This window comes from Ylistrum balloti, unplaced genomic scaffold (genome assembly GCF_031769215.1).
Source record: "Ylistrum balloti isolate Yb309-2 unplaced genomic scaffold, AGI_CSIRO_Ybal_v1 Utg369868, whole genome shotgun sequence".
NCBI classification, from domain to species: Eukaryota; Metazoa; Mollusca; class Bivalvia; order Pectinida; family Pectinidae; genus Ylistrum; species Ylistrum balloti.
The window spans coordinates 478278-499745 of record NW_026782012.1 but is presented as its reverse complement, the minus strand read 5'-3'; the positions used below and the strand labels follow the sequence as shown (position 1 = coordinate 499745).

General features: G+C 32.5%; 2 protein-coding genes across 3 annotated transcripts in view; both read left to right on the top strand.

Moving 5' to 3' along the window:
* Nucleotides 1-6483, top strand: part of LOC132545933 (activin receptor type-1-like) — a 38981-nt gene extending 32498 nt beyond the window's left edge. For both annotated transcript variants that reach the window (XM_060209611.1, XM_060209610.1), the window contains exon 8: nt 653-6483. In XM_060209611.1, the coding sequence (XP_060065594.1) occupies nt 653-817 (165 nt within the window). In that variant the 3' untranslated portion in view covers nt 818-6483. The remainder of the gene's footprint in view (nt 1-652) is intronic.
* Nucleotides 6484-11351: 4868 nt separating this feature from the next.
* Nucleotides 11352-21468, top strand: part of LOC132545945 (uncharacterized) — a 67782-nt gene continuing 57665 nt past the window's right edge. Inside the window, exons 1-17 of the mRNA XM_060209627.1 lie at nt 11352-11387; nt 12136-12299; nt 13441-13492; nt 13873-13976; nt 14274-14355; nt 14711-14767; nt 15170-15253; nt 15935-15987; nt 16547-16607; nt 16721-16784; nt 16974-17062; nt 17943-18050; nt 18603-18707; nt 19519-19593; nt 19720-19786; nt 20614-20714; nt 21162-21230. Coding sequence (XP_060065610.1) covers nt 11352-11387; nt 12136-12299; nt 13441-13492; nt 13873-13976; nt 14274-14355; nt 14711-14767; nt 15170-15253; nt 15935-15987; nt 16547-16607; nt 16721-16784; nt 16974-17062; nt 17943-18050; nt 18603-18707; nt 19519-19593; nt 19720-19786; nt 20614-20714; nt 21162-21230 — 1371 coding nt within the window. The remainder of the gene's footprint in view (nt 11388-12135; nt 12300-13440; nt 13493-13872; nt 13977-14273; nt 14356-14710; nt 14768-15169; nt 15254-15934; nt 15988-16546; nt 16608-16720; nt 16785-16973; nt 17063-17942; nt 18051-18602; nt 18708-19518; nt 19594-19719; nt 19787-20613; nt 20715-21161; nt 21231-21468) is intronic.

The window sequence follows — 21468 nt, the reverse complement described above, 5'->3', positions numbered from 1 at the left end:
TGTAATCATGATGTTTACAGTAACTAATTACATTGTTATCATGATGTTTAATAACTAATTACTTTGTAATCATTTTTACAGAAACTAATTACATTGTTATCATGATTTTTTTGCAGGAGATTGATTTTAATAGATTTTGTTAGTATGTTAATCCCTAAATCCATATGTCCACAAACTGTTAGAATAAGTGTATGTGGATTTATTAAGCTATATTTATCCACAAAATAAAGTGTTCATAAAGTTTTTGTCTCACAACAGTGAAAATTGAACCCAATGGAAGTATTTGATTTTACAGTAAGTTAAACCATGAATTCAGTAAATAGTCATTCTATATGGTGTCAACATTTAGTTGTTTGTTAGCACTATCTATAGCTCAAGTATAAAAGTTGACATGTTGTCCTGTTAGGTCTACATTGTAGGTGAAATTAAAGTCAATTAAGCTTTTCTTGTGTTTGTTTACAATACTAGTGTATGTGCCAAGTTTGAGTACTCCAAAGCTAAGGATATACAATTAACATGTAGAAGTTGTTTAAAAAAAGCTTTGACAAGAAAGAAGGTATTTATATGTCATTGTTAATAATATTAAATGTTTTCATCAACAAACACTTTACAAATTCAGATATTTATGTGGTATGTATGTTTTCTCTTCCAGATTATGTTGCAGCTCTCTAGACTTATTCAGGAATGTTGGGCACAGAATCCCAAGGCTCGACATCCATCACTACGTGTGAAAAAATCTCTCGCTAATCTTATGTACACACCAAAGAAGGAACTTCTACAGAAGATACAAGATTGTAAGGAGTGCAATAACTGCTGACATCACTCATGATGTCATCATTGTATGTGCACATATATATATATTACAGCATCAGTTCATGTGCTGTATATCCTGTGATGTGAACAGCAGCTGCATCATTTGTGTACAGAAACTGTTGTGTCATTGGTTTATGTGAAATAACAGCTGCCAGATTGCATCAGTGCTATATTTGGTCAGAACAGTGTCTTCTTGAAGGCAGTTGCAGACATGCTGATCGATAGTTTGTGTGTTACCTTGCCGTTTTCATCTGCAAATAGCTGTATGATTTTGGGAAATGGTACATTCAGCACTGTTGAGCAAGAGAAGTTTTAAAATATCATTCAGGTTTTCAGAATGAAAATTTGACATTTGAGATCAACATTGATTGATTTCAGTTTTGCAACACAAATTCTGACGACAACAGCAGGATCCAATCGGTGATACTAGGAGTAGACCTTAGGGTCAGGACATGAAGTTTAATTTAAGATTTTTCCTACTTGAACAATTTGTGTTCAGCAACAGAAAATCGTGACATCATCAAATGACATCTTTAATGACAAGTGATGATATCAGATAATACACAAACATAAGAATGAGCTGGATTGAAGATCTGAAATCAGACTGGGCTTAGTGACGGTAACATACAATGTAGATGGTACATCAGAATCAGTGTTTCCAAGAGAGACAAATGTTATCAATATTAGTGGATCAGGGAAATTATCTTTAAAATTTCTTGCCTATATTCACAACAGGAAGATGCATTCTGGGTAATTACTTGTTCAAGATAAGTGGATTGTTCTAACTTATCACACCTCCACTTCTTAATTGAATGTTAAATTGCCAAAAGTAAAACTTGTCATTGAACATTATAGATTAATATCATTTGTATACTCATCATATTGTATGATTCATGATTATGTTTTTTGTTTAGGTTTTTTGTTTCATTGTTTTATATACCATGTATTTATAAAGCTTGAGTTGTGAAATTACATTCATGATTTTTTTGGCGATTGTTTTCTTCTTTTTTAAATAGGGCTAACTTTTCTTGTGTTATTCAAACTTGTGGTTTTTTCACCACCATCAGGTAATTCTTTTTAACAAAATTGAAGTGTTGAAAAGATTTACATGTTAAAAATTTGGTAAGAATATCTACATTCTGGTAATGTTAAATTACAGAAGAAAATTAACCTTTATTTATCAAAAAAAAATTTGTATTGCTTTGTCTCAGTTCATTAACATAATAGAATATATTCTATATTATTAGTTTGATACCATAATGAATATCCTGAAGATTTCTCTGAAAATGGACACGAATGATATCCTAAAAGTTTCATTTACAATGAAAGATATTTTCACTTCACATTGTACATCCCCACTACAAAAGCTCTCTTTTGTATATATAACATTATGGAAACAATAGAAATTAGGCAAACTTCCAAAATCATTTATAAAAACTGATTAAGAGAAAAAAAAAACCCAAATTGTTGGTGGGTGGGTATGTTTGTTAGTTTAACTCTGTTGATAATATTTCATAGATATTTTACAATATTTTAATATTTTGATTCAATAGGATCCCTTTGGTAGCAGGCCACAAGTTCATACAAGCCCTAGCCTCTCTTCATCCTTTAAATCAAAAGATGAGGATTGACAATGCCCGTTTTCCATAAGGTACAAGTTTGTTTCCACAACAGTTTCGATTTGCCTTAAATTGTACAAATGTCCTGCCAGTCATAACATCTAAGAATTGTTCAGCTTATTTGTAAATAACATTGAGATAATACATTTCATTGGCAGCTTATTAAATGAATGTTCTTTTAATAATTGAATTGTACTAAAATATGTTCATCACATTTTTTTCATCAATTCTAATTAATCAATCTGTTCAATGTAAGATTTATTTATAAATCAAGAGGTTATGTCCCTTTGATGTTTCATGGAGATCGTTGTAAAATCTCTCAATCCTAGCAACTTGAAAACCAGATTTTATATCAGTATACCTGGTAATTTATAGTTATTGTCATTAACTGGTGTGGAGACAGATATTAATTAAACCATTTTGAAGGCAATCCTAATCGGCAGGTTAATAAATATCGAGGTTCACTTTAAAGATAACAATAACATTACTGATAAAATGGAAAAAAATGAGAAATTATTAAGAAGAAATGACATTATTTTTAGATTCATAAACAAGTCTCGTGACACAACATGGATATAAATGGCGACTGAAATCAGTATAACAAAATATTGACCAAATATGATGGCCATCAGAAAACACAAATGTGAACTTAAACCTGTCATATAATTACAAATTCTACCCTGGTGTTGTTTGTGAACCCTGATACCATTTTACATGTATGTTTGCCTCCTGCATATTTCACCACTTGGTATCAAAATATCTATGAAAATGCAGGGACTTAAAATTTGAAAAGTAAATCTTTTCTCGATTAAAGTTAACCAGTTCATTTTCAATTAAATATTCGCCATTTCAATGCATGTTTTTGCTTATGGCAGATATAGTGACATTACATACCATCCTGATATTGCTTATCAAACAAAAGATCCCACAATATCGTTTCATATTTTTTGTATATTGTTTGTAAAACACTGAATCATCCAGACATTGTTTTTAAAACAAATATTTCTCATTGTTGTGTTGGGCTTGTCATTTAATTTCCACAGGAAAATTGATTTCATTTTGTTGATTTTATCACCCTGAGAACAAGCCAGGGTCTGAATGATGAAGAGTCTCCTTTTAGTTGCTGGAATAATTTTTGAAAACCAATTAATTGACTATCATATTTCCAAGGTGTCTGTTCTTCTTCATTGTATTTCATCCTTATCCAATGATATAACCAAACAGCCCTTAGTTTCCAGTGATGGCAATGATAAATGTAAATGGACATAAACTTAACCAGTTGCATTTCAACCTGAAAAAAAGATACATTAACCTAACAATATGCAGTTTCCAGTAATAGTAATGGAAAATGTAAAGGGAGATAACTCTATAACAGTTACAACGACTAAAACAGATAAAGATTTATGACCTTAATTTAAACTTTTTTATCAGCCGTAATGACTGTAACATAGAAAGAAACCAGAGTATTGGGAGGAAAACATATGATCTGTGACCACATATATATATTTGTAACATATAGATATTTATTGTGAGATAAAGAATTTTTGCTGTCTTTTAGTATATTATGTAACCTAGTGTAGCATGTCATTATACAAACATGTAAAACGGAATTCATTTTAATACCGAAGGTAATACAATTGTATTTGGTTTTGAGTCAGGATAAGAAATATTGACCGATGTCTTTTATTGATCTTTCAAGTTTTAAACTATTTAGTTCATTTTTCTTCCCCAAGGCGTTCTAAACTCTCATTTTGGTTTTGGTTGTGTAAAACAAGATTGATAGTCTACATCATCAACCAATTTATACAAACATAGAGGTTTTTCAATTTAATAAAAAATTCTAACACTTTTATCAACTATAAATACATTACAGTCAGTTCTCAATTCCTCAATGGTCTGAAAATCAGGATAATATTGGTGTTTATATATTACTGAAGTCTGGAAAGAAACAGTGCCAGATAAAGTCTAAGTAGAGCCTGTGTTTTTTCTGACTCAATGCGTTCTTTTAATTTGTGTACAAATAACCACAACTTCAAAAGTTGAGTGATGTAGATTGGTATGTGTCAATGTGATGTGATATAGGTATGTATAAAAGTGATATCAGTTTTGTTTGTAACTTTGTTGAGAGCTTGTGTGACCTTACACTTACATGTGTAAAAATGATGTAAATTAAAAGTTATGTTAGCTTTTTTGTTAATGAATTAAATGAACTAGTATATGTGTAAACTTGAAATGGAAATATGCTTGAATGAGTAAAAGTATAATGTAGTGATAAATATGATGTACTGTACATAAAATCATATTTCCTTCAATGTGATGTTTGACTGCAAAGCCATTCAAAATGACCATAAATGCCATACAGCTGGCATTTATAACACCCATAAATGCCATAACAGTCCAATGCTTAGTCATCCCAATTTGTTATGTCATGAAGGATATTTCAATAATATTTATTATATGATATGATATCATCAATGCTACAATGAATGTAAGATTATTTTGAAAGAGTTTGCAGACAAAATAAAAAGTTTTAGAATCTTTAGTGAGCAGATACTGATTGTTATGGTATTTGTAATATTAATGCTAATGACATTACTATCGACACCTGGCAAGAGCAGATAACTCTGCATTACAAAAAGACCGGGATTGGACAAATTAGATTGGCTGTCAGATTGAGGGGTCTATTGATTTATTGTATTGGTAATCACTTCTGTGTTGACATAATATTGTGAGATTCAGAATACTGGCATGAAATGCAGGATTATTAAGTGAGTGTGCTTAGGTAATAGTGCTTTGTGTATCAGTAAAAGTTACAGGTTTGTTTACCTGAAAGGAATAAGAAAATTGTAAGTTGAATGAGTCGATGTATCTAGGAATGGTAATGAGTCTGGTGCGTTAAAATGTTTGCTGTGATGGAAATTACAACAGTGTAAATGATGTATTTTAGATCATATGGTCAAGTCAACCATCTGAACTGTATGATATATACCAGTATATATTGGTAGCCATGATGTACACTGTTAAGTTACTGTTCAGGATCTCAAAGTCCTCAGTCAAGTTTTAATCTTCATCTTTTGGTTTCATGTTTTTTACGTACGTATTATGTACTGTATTTATATTGAAATATGACCATGATGCCAACATATGAATTCTGAATCAATGTCGAGGGGATGGGCTTTCTCTTAGGACAGTGAAATAATAACATTTGTAACTAATTCTACTTTTTGTGAAATAAGGTAAAGGTGCCAACATTTGACTCAAAATTGGGAGGAGGGTGGGCTTATTGCAGAACCGTGAAACAATATCTGTAATACCACTGAACACTATTGATAGGTTGATGACTGAATGTTACTGATTATCTAATAGTTTAACCTCATCTGATAGAATGATGGATTGTAATTTTTCAGCAAAATAAGTCAGTCTCCTTAATTTGAGTCAGAAGTAATTCATTGTCATCAGTGGCCTATATTACAGGATAAATACAATAATGCTTATTGTAACAAGAGAACTGTAGTCCTTGATTCCTCTAACTCAAACACCAGATACGAGACATTTTGATACGACAGAAAATGTCTACCATCTGGTGTTGGGGACAGCTCACACATGGTGAACTATTGTGTGAAAATATCAATATTAATTTGCTTTTAGCTCACACAAGGTGAACTATTGTGTGATTATTTCAATATAAATTTGCTATAAGCTCGCACAAGGTGAACTATTGTGAAAATATCTATATAAATTTGCTATTAGCTCACACAAGGTGAACTATTGTGAAAATATCTATATAAATTTGCTATTAGCTCACACAAGGTGAACTATTGTGTGAAAATATCTATATAAATTTGCAGTTATCAATATGATTTGTTCATGATGTTGTGTTTTACTGTAGGTAAAATACATTGCTATGTTTTTTATCCTCGGAAACAGGTCCCCTATGAAACATGTTGTAAATATTTAGTTTGAGCAGTGAACATGCTGAACAATGTCAGCATCTAATAAATAAAATGTTGACATCAATGGCTCTAAATAATGAATAAAATCTTACAATTAACATGTTTTAGTTATTTCCTGTATGAGAAGCAACTTCCATTTGTTAAAGTTGCTATTTGCGATGGCAAAAGTGTGAAAAATAGATACGCATCCTCGATAATCCAGGGGTTGCACTCACTGTTGCTGTCTCCACACCTGGAACATTTCATGCTAAAATTGAGATTTGGTTGGTCTAGATAGGGTTTCAGGAGAAAACTGACCAATCGCTGACAGATACGTTCCATTGAAGATTACAAAGGAGCAACGCTCAACTTTAAATCTAGTACAACATAATGTTATGCAACCTAGAGATTCATTTGTTGTACATCAAAGGATCAAATTTGATTTCTCATCTTAGCTACAAATTGTCCCACATTCTGCTATGAAATGTTCCAGAAATGCAGATGTGAATCGTAACCCCTGGTGTATCGAGGATGGTAAAAATACACTTATAATATCATCAACAATAGTCCATTTCATGACTTCCACTAAAAATACATTCATGATAACCAAGATGGCCACCACAGATGGTCCTAACTGAAATTCATTCAGACTGTGTTGCTTTGAAGATGGCTGCCTTGTTATGCTACTTCAGAATGGGTGTAGTTGTATGGAGAAAGGACTCCTGTTATGACAGAAAATTGGACCCGAGTGTCACATTCAACAGGGCAACCATCTTGAAGATCATATCATTATTTCTTCTGAATAAAAATTTCAACCAAAAATTATGCTGCGACTCCTTAGGAACAATATAATTACCAACATGAACACTTCTTGTTCATTTCTTACCAACGGGAAACACCTGTAAATCCCACTATCCATTTCTTTGTGTATTGAAGTTTTAACGAGTAGATTACACACGATATCATTTACATGTACATACGTGAATTTAGCCTTCAATGTAGTTCATCCCTCTACAATTTAAAGCAGTATGTGAATAGAGAGAAACTATTGAGGTTGACTATAGAGTTTTTGTATAGTGTAGTACCTCCAAACCTTTGACTGCCATCACTGCTGTCCCTCAAGGAACTGTACCACAAATATGAAAGCCCTACCTCTTAATGTACAAAAGTTACATTCAAGGTTAAAGATGACGGACAAATAGACAGAACAAACACGATATGCCCACTATCTTTCGATCCAGGGGCATAAAATTTTGTACCAAGTTAGACACTTGACAGGGCCAGCAACATTTCTTTGTAAGTCCAAAGGAGCGAAAAGGCTTACGCTGAATGGTAAACCCTGCTGGTGGGCTTCTAGTCCCCATGGTTGGCTGTAACTAATACAGTGGCACAGTTGTTTGCAACATTTATTGAACTACATGGGACTATTGACCTCGTTTAGATTTTGGATTTCTTTCTATCAATTTTGATTTCCACAAGTTATCTCCTAGGTTTCAAAAATTAGGTCCTTGGCATCATGAGTCATAGAAAGAAGAAGCAGCTGTATAATGCAGTTCAGTTAATTTGCTTGGCTAATTTATTTAATGATGAATTGGTGTTGAAATGTATATTCATTCGTGTTTTTTGTATAATCTTTACCACTACCCTTGTGATTTCTCATCTAGTTATCTCTTTATTTGTTAACATATTTTTTTATAACACCACAATTCTACAAATTAAATACTGTCTTTATCTTTAGTTCATTTTAACCAGGGACGTATCTGTTTTAACTGAGAACTGCCAAGAACAATGTTTAATTCTGTTAACAAATGAAGAGTGGTATGCTAATTATTCTCTCTGCGTTTTTAATATCATTCAAACCACCAAGGTAAAAATATCAGATATGTGCATGAATTATAAAGAAACTGGGCCCAATACCTTCTGTTTTGGCCTGTGCTGGATTTTTTTCAACAGTCATTCCATCATAGCCTACTCGTTAGATAGATTCATGGGGATGTTGAATTTTATCTTTGCATGCATTTATATAATAAGATGCAAGACAAGGTTTAATTTGGTTAAGGTCCATCTTTTTCTCTATAATTTTGAGAATTTTCTTATCACAAAAACATGATTAAGATTGTCCCGGAGCTTTGTCTATCATCAGTGGAAATTCCAACTTTGCGGGAATTTTCACGAAAAAAAAGTGCAGAAACCTTAACCAACTGTACCAAGAAATATGACCTATCAAAATGAAACAGTTTACAGTTTTACAATGTATTGTTCCTATTGTTGCAGTGTTATTTTATGTCACTTAAAAGCAACAGCATCACATAAATGTGTTCCCGATTCGGATTTCAGTGTAACCTTACAATCTCTCTTACTTAATTAAACACAGTAGTAAAATCTTACTTTTATTTCAGCCAGAGACGTATATATCCGTCTCTGATTTAAGCAGACCTCCAAGTTTATTTCATGTTCTTTGCTACGATCCTGAAAGAAGATCTATCATTTTATTTTAATTTCTTCACCAGTATTTCAAGAATCTGCTCCATTCATCAACAGTAGAGTCCGCCTTGATCGACCCTTTATTAAAATTGACCGACCACGAGTCGGAAAAGTTTTAGTAAAGCTTCAGAGTTTGTGTCGGATCGTTTAAATTAACAACACATGGCAGTCTGACTTATATTGGTGCACAATTTAAAGTGAAATACCCATTAGTATATTTGTACGCGTACATAAATATATTCTCGAAATATCATTAACGATATCGCTTTACCCTGCACATTTCCGCATCACTTCTAAACTCCTCTTCACATATTGACGAAGCGCGTGACCATGGTGATTTAGAAGTCACGTGGTATACAATTCAGTGACGTCATCTTTGTTTACATCTCCCGCCATCTGTCTGAAAGATGGTCCGTGATAGATTTTTGACTTGGATTGGTAAAACCTGAGCAGAAATGTAACAGTATGTATTTAAGGTTATTTGCTTCTGTAAATATGGAAGACGTTTTGCACTCATAAGTGTAGGCCTACATTTTCTCTGAATGAAAAAAGTACGATAGCATTGAGTATCCTCGATCATGCCTTACGTAACATGGTGATGTTTATCTGTAAAATAAACAAATAATATCTTTAAAACATTGTTTTCAGTGCTTTCGTGTATTCTCCTGTTTAAAGTGTCGAACTATTTAAAATACGAATTTAAACACGATTTAGTTAGAGATCATCCTACACCCCGAGGCACTAACTAAATAACGTATTGCCATTTCAGATTTATTGCGAAGGCTATATAGCTGTTGTAGGTATTATCCGTTCAGGTTAGCAGATTAGTGTTGTACTATAATAACATGTAACAAAGTACATTATGCATGCACTTGATACTTGTCTTTTCCATGGTCGCTCTTCCATTACAATTTAACGTTACTTCAGAATTTGAATTACGTGGAATTTTGTCAGTGGGATAAATGGTCAATGTTTATCAAATTGAAAATAAATACAATGCACTTAGCTAGCACTTGAGGATTAATGAGTAAATTTTTTGTGTATACTGGGGATTGATTTTACGGATTAGTCTTTTAATACTTTGCTTGTATTGTAGGGTTTTATATTAATCAAGATTAATTTATTCCTCAAGAATTTTACTGTTCTTTATATAGAATAGTTCAAAATGGCATTGTCTTGTTGTTTTAAAAGTGATGTTATTTCAACATATTAACACTGTGAATCCTATGGATATGAATTATCAGTGGGATTTTTACACGACCAGCCAACAAGGTATAATATTATATATAAAACAGCATGTTAAGTACTTAGTGTTATTACTGTTAACCAGTAGTGTATTTAGCCTATTGAATGCCATTTATGATCACACTGAAAAAATTGATTATGAAATCTTTCAATTTGATGATATGATTATTGATACAGATGATCAAGGCTGTATGTTATATTATATACAGCCTTTCATATGATAGGCATATTATGTATATGATTTTGTGGAATGAATTATTTTCTTGTGAGTAATAATTTGTACATGGACAAAATTGGAAATATAGTGGCATTATGGGTCATCCTAGCTAAATAAGGGGCAGGTTGCCTCGAATATTTGACAATTCGCAGGTCTGAACTGTCAATATTACTTCATTGATTATATATTATATATATATATATATATATATAAACATATTCAGTAGATACCTGTATGCAAAGTTTTGATACAATTCATTGCATTGAAACATTCAATTATTACTTATTAAACTTTTAATTCCTTATCTCATGCACTTTGAAAATTTAGCAATTCAAATTTTGTAAATTTTATAATGTGCTTGGTATGTAATATTTAATTCTCAGCTTTAAGTCCTTTATATGTGTGAGGTCATGTTAATTTACATTTTTCCTTTGTTTATGATTGGATGAAGATATCAACTTGAAAAGTTTTATACTTTTTAATTATATTTACTAATTGAGAATTCTTTAATTGATTACATTTCCCAAGTTGTATGTCCAAACTTCAATTATGCATTGTTGTGATGGTTTTAAACCTGTTTTGATATTAATGAATAGTATTATAGCATTACATCACAACTGTCAAGTTCCTGTCTTTTTTTTTACTTCTTGAAAAAAAAAATTTACAATGGACAGGGAAGTGTTTGTTTCACAATATAATTTATAATGTAATAATTTATAGCAATTAAACACTGAGTGCAATATTAACCTGGAGTATGTACTTTACCTGTGATTGAATGTGAATATTGTACTAGAGGGCATTTCCCGATAAACATTAAAATCAATTCCAGTTTTAAAATGTGTTAACTATATCAGGGCTATGTTGGCTGTGTAACTCAATTTTAAATTTCAATTCCAGCTGTGTTGTTCTGTTAATTGTGTGGACGGTGGCTAAGGTGAAAAAATGGTGACCGAGAATATGGATGGGGCCAAGTGGGACAAACTGAAGAAATGGGGCAGTGTCCAGGAGGAGATAATACAGAAACTACAGGCCCCTGACAAAATGGACCAGAACATTACTCTCAATCATGGCCCACAGGTAGGTGTAGAGAAAAACATTCCTATCTGGTACAGCAGTTCAGGGGAGATAATCCAAAAGTACAAGCCCCTGGTGAAATAGACAAGAATTCATCACTAATATTCATGATCCAAAGATAAGTATTAAGGGAAAGATTTTGAACTGATACAGTTATCAAGGGGAAACAATCCAAAAGTACAAGCCCCTGGTGAAATAGTTAAGAATTCATCACTAATATTTATGATCCAAAGATAAGTATTAAGGGAAAGATTCTGAACTGATACAGTTATCAAGGGGAGACAATCCAGTAATTACTTATATACCCAGAAGGCAACATTTAGTTATATTAAGACATCTGACTCGAGGTAAGGGGCTGCATGGGCATTGTTTACAGGCAACTATTGAGGGGATGAGCATATTGAATTTTTCTGCATTTGTTTTGGAGAAGAAATGTGAGGAAATCTCCTGTTACCAACACTTTTTTGAGACAGTGGTAATGATCATGGAACACAACAAAACTTATTCTTTCACCTGGTAGGCACATTGTACAATCTTTTGTAGTTGTTTCAAACACTTCAACACTTATGACTGGTTGACAAATTTTTACAATATTTGTATGTCTACATAAAATGATCAATATGACCCACAAAGAAAGGGTTCCTTTAAAACAGTTTTTAGTTCTTTACTTTTCCATCAATTACATGACACTGTATTTGCACTCTACAAAATGCACATATCTAAAGTTTGTTTGTTTGTTTTTAATTTCAAGATTTACCATAAAATGCGACACCCAGGGAACATCAAATGTATGACTCATTTTCCATCGAGTAGCGGTGACATATTTGTTGCACACTATTGTTTTGGCACAAAAGATCAGTTAAGTGTGTGGACAATGGATTCCAATGACAGAGATTCATCAATTACTCAGCAAAGGTATACAAGACTCCAGTTTATGTTTTCTAAGCCTGACTGCTTATTAGTCTTGGCTGGGGTGTGGATATAGTGTTATTGTCACATCGCATCTTGATAGTCTTTCAGCTGATTTTGATGGGTATTTTACCCCATAATATAAAAACATCAAGCTCTACATCTGACAAGATTCTGGTTTAAACTGCAGATCCAGGAATTGTGCAAAAATTATTTAAACTTCAACATAATATTTCAATGAAGCTTTGCAATTTGGCCTTCATACTTGAGGTCTGGGTTTTCTTTGGTGGTTTATCAAAAGTAGGTCAATCATACTTGCATTTTGACTTTTGACCTATATAAAAGAATAATTTTTCCAGGCTATATCTTCTATGCTGCATGTCACCGGAACTTTATACTTGAGGTATGGGTTTACCTTGATGAAGCAGTGTGGCATTGGAAGATTATAATTTGCTAAAATTTTGTAAAAATGTATTTGCTCTAACCATGCAGTTTTTGACCAATGTTACTGACTAGAGATTTCATGTATACCTTAAGATTTGACTTTTTTCTTTCAAATTCTCTGAATTGACCAAACCAAAATTGAAAATTTTCTCACCCTCCTTTCCCATAATTACACCCATTAAAAGTCATTCTACTCCCTGAAATTTTTCAGTTTATCAATATGATACAGAATTATCTCAGTTGCTAAAAATAGCTTGATTCTAATAGTGTATGTAATCGCTCCCATATACAGTAACTCATTAAAATGAAGATTTAATTGATAATTAGTCATATCATTTCTGTATAATTTGTTTGCAGTTGAAATGTCTTATTAAGCCAGCCATTAAACAAATGTCTGAAGTATCCTTGGCTTTGAAACCAATCAGGAAAAATTATCTTATCCTTTTTATTTCATGGTTTTTCCAGTGATTACTTGGGTTTTGCTAACAAAAACATTACAAATTATGCTCTAGAAACCAAAGAATGGAACATCCTGTAACTAACATATGATTGCAAGGTCTTAAAATGTTACTACTATCCACTTTTGGTGCATTCTGTCTTTATACAATGTATGTACAAGACATTCACAACATGATAATTTAAAAACAAATACCATAGATCTTTCAAGTTATAATTAATATAATAATTACCGTTGTGTTTTCAGATTTGAAATCCACAGTGAACTAACGTCCCTGATGTATGTTAGTAAACATAGGGTAAGATTGATCATTGAGTTGATTCACTGTAATGAAAGAGATTATATATCAACATCAGGAAACTAGCTCATACCTGGTAATCTGTGAAATGAGGACCGACGGGAAAATTTTTTCAAAATAAAACATGAATGTGTAATTGAATTTCAATATTATGTATAGAATCTATTATCCAAAAGAACAATTAGATTGGTTTTTCAAATACATTTTCATTTGTGGTTCATATACTATTCTGGTCAATGGAGGGGAGGAGGACATAGATATAGGTTTTACTCTTTTCTTCATTATTTAGTGTTCACTGGCTATGTATCTTGTCTTATTGAGATATTTTTATTTAGACCAAAGTCTCTGATTATACATAAGAATATATTTCTCATTTGTAGGTGTACCTTGGCTTTTCATCCAAACTGGAACTACATGTTTTCACCGATGCCAGTAGTCAATGTCAAGAAAAAGGCTTTGTTTCTTTATCTTCCACTGTTCTCAGGTAACTTCAGTTGTTGACGTCATTATTATACCTGTTCCTTATTAGTGTAAGAGTAATCTCCCCTTGCTTAGTTAACTCATTGAGAAATGCTTGTTTGATCTATTTTAGGCATGTGCCTTTAAAAAATTCACATGAAATTTTTGCGATGTTTACAAAATTCCATTAAGATAATTTTCAAAGGCATGTGTTGATTAGTTTTTCATTTTCTTTTTAAATTCATGAATTCAATGTATACATTCAAATATAAAGAATCACAATTTTAAGTTTTACTTATGACCTTGACCTTTCCTATTGTAGCATGGCATACAACCGAGAAATGGATGAGGTCTACTTGGGAAGAGTTGGCAAACTGGAAAAGTGGAAGGTCACCGGATCAGAGGTTAGAAGTCATCTTCAAGACTGTAGCAAAACAAATTAAATAAGATATAGGTTAAGATATGTTTGTGATCTAGGTGATACCAATTTTCAGTAACACACTTTGATGAAATTTCTAAAGTCATAAGATTTGTGTCAGTTGTTAAGGTCACATTTTCACTCTCATAATTTGATCAAAGAGAAAAATTCTGGGTTTTGCTTTATCCCTGTAGGTTTTCAGATATTTTGAGTGAACAGAGCTGACAGCGTTATGTTTATCTAAAGGCAAGCAATAGAGATGGTTTTAATCAAGAGAGAAAAATATCAGATAAATATTTGTTAAGTTTTTGTTTCAAACCTAGCTTCTGTAACATTTTCAGCATGCAGCCACTGTGAGTCGGGTGCTAGAATTTGAGACAGACATTGGACCAGACGAGGTGTGTATAGTTAAAGTATAAATACCATGTAACACTCTACACTGTCAATGTCATTAAGTAATGTAATTAAGGTTATAAGTTACCTGACACTTTGATTTGTTGAAAGAGTTAAGGGTATATGCTAACTTCCAGTGTGAATGATGTGAAGAGTTGAGGATGTGATTATCTCCCATATTTACTTGGTAAATTGCTTGCATGTTATACCTAAGAAACTTTATTATCTCCACATCTATCATTCCACAGCAGTTTCCAAAATGAGTGTTTTCACTTTAACAGGTCTTGTATAAAAAAACAACAATTATCTGCTGAAGGAATTTCAAAATAATTGGCTTCTGTCTCTAAATTTCTAACGTGTATTTAGTGAAAAAGGACACACTGTAAAATTGATGATTGATATTTCAGTGGGTGATTGATATCAAAGTGGACACAAGGAACACACAGATACTCATTCTGACCTACCACAATATATTTGTCATCAACTACGAGGTAAGTATTACCAGAGATATTCTTCAGTGTCATGAGGTTTATACAATTTAAATTCATTTCCCTCCTCTGTCCACCATCACTTCAGCAGACAAATCAAATTATGAATTAAGCTAAACCTTTGTGCCAATTTGCCCAAAAATTGATTAAATATAACATGTAGTTTGGTAAAAAAAGTTTCAAGTATGGATTAACAAAACCGGGAATATTGTTTTATTTTGAGACAAGTCATAATTTTGAGTGTCAATATTGCTTTTGACATGGAAACCACTGTTATCTCTAATCAAGCTTTGAGCAATAGTGGCCTGGTATCAAATGTGTGGAAGGAGTTTCTCTTTGATGAGGCTTAAATTTTGCTCCTGAAAATACTTCTAAAAGTCTTGCTCTCACAATGTTAGAATTTCCTGCTCCTTAAGATATTAATGTAAACCTTGTTTCTTTGATACAAGGACTCCCTATCCTCTATGTCTGGGATGTATATTATTCTCTAAATAGCAGAAAGTATTTCTCAAGTCTTTTGATATTGCTTAATATAGAATAACACAAACAAATGTAATGAAACAATAAAAAAAAAAACAAGAGAAGAACAACTGACATTTATTTCATACCCAGAAAGAAATCTTGGTCACATGACTCTTCGGCTTATCTGTTAAAACTACAAGTTTTTGTGTTTTTAATTTGTAGACACAGAAACAAACTCACCACCTCCAAAACAGGCATGAGGGGTCTCTGAAATGGTAAGTAAAAGTACTGGATAGAAGACAAACAGATTGACTGTAGATTGTAGGGCAAATGAATTAGTGGCGGTGGTGGTGGGATAATGGGACTAACAGATTAGTGGTAGCTGGATATTGGGAAATACAGATGAGTAGTTACTGGAAAGTGGAACACATAGAATGAAGTTGGTTTAAAGATAGTGTGGATTGTGAGACCACAGTTTAAATGGTGGCTGGAAAGTTGTACGAAGTTGAAACTGAAGGTGATGGAACAGAGAGAAAAAAATAGGTATTGCTGGAAATAAGGGCAATGAAATAAGTGAAAAATAAATATTAAGATAACTTGATCAGCACTGGCAGGAACAAACAGGCTAGTTTGGACGAAATGATTTGTGGAACAAACAGATTATTGACGAGATTAAAGTTTCTATGAAAGTATTACTATACTATATATTGTCCTTTACATGTAGCATTTTCACACTTACAGTACACTAGATATGTAGGTGAAATACTCAAATTATGCTTGTAGAAGAGCTAATTGTTATGATAATTATTTTTTTATCTGCATATATTTTTTCAGTTGCTCATTCTACAAACAGAGAGAGTATTTCATCACAGGAGGAGGCGATGGTACAGTGAAGGTGAGTTGTCTCCCCTACTTTTCTAAGTTTCCTTAATAAATCTGCTGGTTTAATGTGATGATTATATGAAATAATGTTTATAATTCAAGAACGATTATAATTGACTGTTGTAGGTGTGGAATGCTGTAGTATTTACTCAAGTACATGCCTTTTATGGTCACAATGCTGCCATTACAGGTATGTAATTCTATATAGACTCATGTTTGTGTAAAATCTGTAAAAATACTTCAGAATTTGATTTAACTTGACTTATTCTTCTTTTCAAATTTGTCGGATGAAAATTTATCTTAACTGCAGATGTTTTCTTCAACAATAAATTATTTTGGGTTTGTTTCACTTCGTTCAAGTTTTTGCCTTTTTTAACAGGTCTAGCTGTCCATAAGACAGACCCCTTACTGTTTTCCTCTTCATTAGATGGCAGTGTTCAGATTTGGAGAATGGATAATTTTTCTAAAGTAGGTATATTGTTATTAAGAAGGTATCATATTGTACATGTTAATTATAAATAAAGTATTTAGTTCACATGCGCAAAGTGCTAGGTGAACTTCTGCCAAGGTGTGGTGTTCTTCGTCCATATGTCTGTTATCAACTTTTACAGTTTTCAACGATGTCTTCTCAATAACAAAGAAGTCATCTTTTGCTGGTAGATCCCTGGGATGACACCACTAAACTTTGTGAAAATAAATTACCTTGATCCTTATTTAAGATCACAGGGGTTAAATTAGTTGAAACATTGAGACAGCTTGTTCTGATAAACTAAAAGGCCTAGAATCTCCTCAATAATCAAAATATGTAGAATCCTGACATTTGGCTGGACACATATTCAAGATCACAGGGGGTACAAAAATTGTTAAAATAAATCCCAACAAAGTTTGTGAAAAGAAATGACCTTAACCTATATTCAAGGTCGCAGGGATAGAATTGGTTAAATCATCAAACAAAATCTTGTGATTTACTGAAAGGCCTAGAATCATGATAATTGGTTGGTAGGCTTATAGCTGTATGTCAGTGATGGCAAATGATTGTTTTAGTGAAAATTATTGAAAATATACCAGGTGGGCAATACAGACCTTTTTGGCATCTTGTTTCAACTACAAACTGTTACTTATCGAATGGTTCTGTTAGCTTTTTTGGAAGACAGAATAAAACTGAAAAAATATGCCTTGAAAATACAAAAACACAATAGTTTATTTTGTGTTTCAGATTGAGTGCTAACTAAATAACATATCTCTTTTGAATCTTGAAAATTTAGAAACACAAACTGTTACAGCATTTGATTTTCATTTATTGATATTATGATTACTAATTAACAATTTCTAATTGATATTTTTACAGTTGATGGGGTTTGATTTATCAGAGAAAATATTTAACTTGAAACTCCTATCAGACGAACAGTTCTTCTGCCAGACAGAGAAAGAAATAAAAGTTTTTGGTCTTAATCAGGTATAAATTAATTTCTTATATCTTAACCATGTTTTCATTTATCTAATATACAGGTAAAACCTGCAGTATTGAAGATGGATTCACAGTCTTTCTTAGCAACATCTAAATGTTACAGTGCTGTATCAATACAGTGAAAAACCATTTAATATCAAGTCTTATTTGTCTGGAGAATAGTGATAACAAACAGAATGTGACATTAAAAGTTGAAACATTTTTTCCGTTGTTTCGACCCGGAAGTGAACTATATGAGGCACCAAAATGACTTGTTCTTGTTTAAAGTCAAACATATGAGATTTTCCTTGTTATTTTAATCTATGTGATTTTTTTATAACTATTTTTTTTTCCAAATATGTATGCTGCTATCATGTGCAAAGTAAGATAACATGTCTAAAAGAGTGTTATCAAATTTAAAATTGTTTTTTCTGTTTAAAAACTAGATTTTTATGTGGATAAATATATTATGAAGTTTGAGAACTAAACATTGTTATGTTGAATGACCATACTCTATTGAGTTAAACACTTTTGTAAAAATATATTGATACTGGATTTCAGTTCTATCACCTGTTTGCCCCAGTTGAGTCGACAGTGAGGAAACTTTGTCTGTGTCCAGGGAAACGTCGTCATGGATTAGCCAACCGGATCATCGCTTCTACTGAGGTATACTGCTAATACTGCTTCATCAGTCGAACGTAAAAAAAAATATTAAAAAAAGGGGTAAGTCTTTTCCTTGTTGATCTAATGGCATATTCTGTCCTAATGAGCATTATTTCATCAATGGAATGTGTAAAAAAAAAAAGAATTATTGAAAAAAGGATCAAGACATTTCATTGTTGGTCTAATGGCACAGTTGTAACGTTTGTGTATTTTTTTTGTGAATGGCACTGCCTTATTGTTTGTGTATTTCATTGAGGGGGCATATAGCATTGCCCAGGTCTGTCTCATCCTGTTCTGTCTCAATTCAATGGTAGCACCTAGTGACTTAATTATTTGACAGATTATGGTGAACCATATAAAAACGGCAGTTATGGGTATACTTTGGACTTGGTTGTAATTCAGGGGCTAAAATCACGCTTGTGATATATAGAAAATTATCAACTGGTTCACTTAGCACTTCATTGTTTTATGGAATTTGGTCAATATTTATACAAATATCAATTATGAGTGGTTTTTTAGGGTCCCAAAGGTCAAGGCCATTTTTAAAAAATGATCAACTGATTCAATTTTAACACTTAACAACTTCATTCTTTTATATAATTTGGTCGTATTTTATGCAAAGATCAAGTGTGATTATACTTTGGACATTCTTGTGTTTCAGGGGTCCAAGGTCAAGGCCTTGGCAGAGGGAGCATTTGTATCTTATAGACATTTTCTAGTTTAAATTACATGTACACTGAAATGTCACATATTTTCTATGTAATCTACATCGTTTTAGATCAACCTTGACCTTATTTTTTGACTTTGTTTGCAGGATGGCTCAGTACGTCTGTTCTCACCACTTACTGGAGTGGCCTTGACCTTAATCTATCCCATGCCATCCTTCCAGGTAAGTGACCTTGACCTTAAAGTATTCATCTTTGATGTTGATATTTATAACTTGAATGTTGATATTTACATCTTAAAAATGTATATTATGTAATTATAAAATATGATTTTTGTTAATTTTTCTCAGATTCTAACGTCTTTTGCCTATAATAGAGAGAAGGATAGACTGCACACTGTTTTAGAGAATGGGGAAGGTGAGTCGAATATTTTCATAGAGAAAATGAAAGCAACCCAGATATCTGATGCTGGTTTTCAGATTTCAGGTGATATTAAGGTTTACCAGTCTTGATTGTTACTTATCTGAAAAATAATAAAATGATGTAATTTATACTTTTTCGACTGAATTTTAATCTTACTGGATGTCGAGTCATTATGTTTGGACAATACAGCTGTGATAAAAGATCTATTTCTGTAAATTTAATTTTTGTTATGTTCCCCCCAAATTTTTGTCCATCTTTCCTTTAGTCTGAAGCAGAAAAAACAAAAAGCCCACTGTTAAGCAAGGATCATGAAACATGGTGTATACTTGGGATCATACTAAAGGGATGTGCAGTGGATCACCATCAGCATCCTCAACCCCTCAGAGTTATTGCCCTTTGTTGAAATTTCATGACTGGAGCATAACTTTGCTTGTATTCAGCCTATGATTATGAAACTTGGTGTATACATTGATCATAAAAAGGCAATGTACCAATATTACAGCCTCAACTCCTTAATTACACCATTATTGTCCTTTGTTAAACTTTTGCGTCATGGGCATAGTTTTTCTTGATACTAGAATCATGAAAGTTGTAGTATACATTGTTTATGCGAAGAGAATATGCAGTATACTAAATTCGGGGACCTGCAACCTATGAATTACAGAATGATTGCCCTTTATTAAAATTTTGTGTTCATATATTGATATGCTTGTTTTAAATACGCTTCAGCACAACTTCAGCACTAATACTTTATTTCATTGATCCCTAAACAAAAGTGTATATCTTGTACCTTTTTTCTGTTTTACCATTCAATATTTCAGTGATTGTGTTCAATTGCCGTTCCAACCCTTGTAAGGCAGTGGAAGTTTGGCAGTCAGGATTTACTGATGAAAAGATAACGCAGCTGTTACAGGTGGAACTGGTGAGTCTTTCTGTAAAAGTTCTTTGGATATTGTTGTGGTTTTAACCAAAATTTTAAAACAAAAGGGACATATTTTCACAGAAGTGATGAATTGATTTATTTCGCTAATTCTTTAGTTTTCCTGGTATTTTTTTTTATTTGTTTTTGTTACACCCTAAAAAATGGGAAGAAATGGAATCCCTAAAATAACTTGTAAACGAGCTTACCATAATTAGTGTGGAGAATTCAGGCTGAAAAAAAATCTTAAGCAAACGTAATTACATTACATCCAAGGTTTGTAAGCTGTCAATGACTTTACATCTAAGAAGTTTAAGTGTACAATGAACCACATCTTGTACTCCAAAATGACAACATTGTGTTTATTAGGTGAATTGACTTCTGTAGGCTCCAAAGAGTTTGTTCAACTAAACAAATGTCCTGAACACTTGTTAATTTTTCCATTAACAGAGCTACACTGGTCAGAATGGTGAACAGCTGACAGACATTGTCATATTCGGTGGTCAGGAAAATGGCCAGGTCAGTAACATGCAGCAATATACTAATCTCACAAAGTACATTTCTTATCCTAGTCTTAATATCGATACCTCCATTCAGTCTTAAGGCCATCTGTTACATCTAATTATTGGAATTTTTTATGTCTTGCCATTTTATGCATGGCATATAATTTTGCCTTCATTGGTACCATTTCAAGTGGCATTCCCTATATATTTACCCTTAAGTATCAAAGCAACAGGTTCTTCACCTTGTAATATTA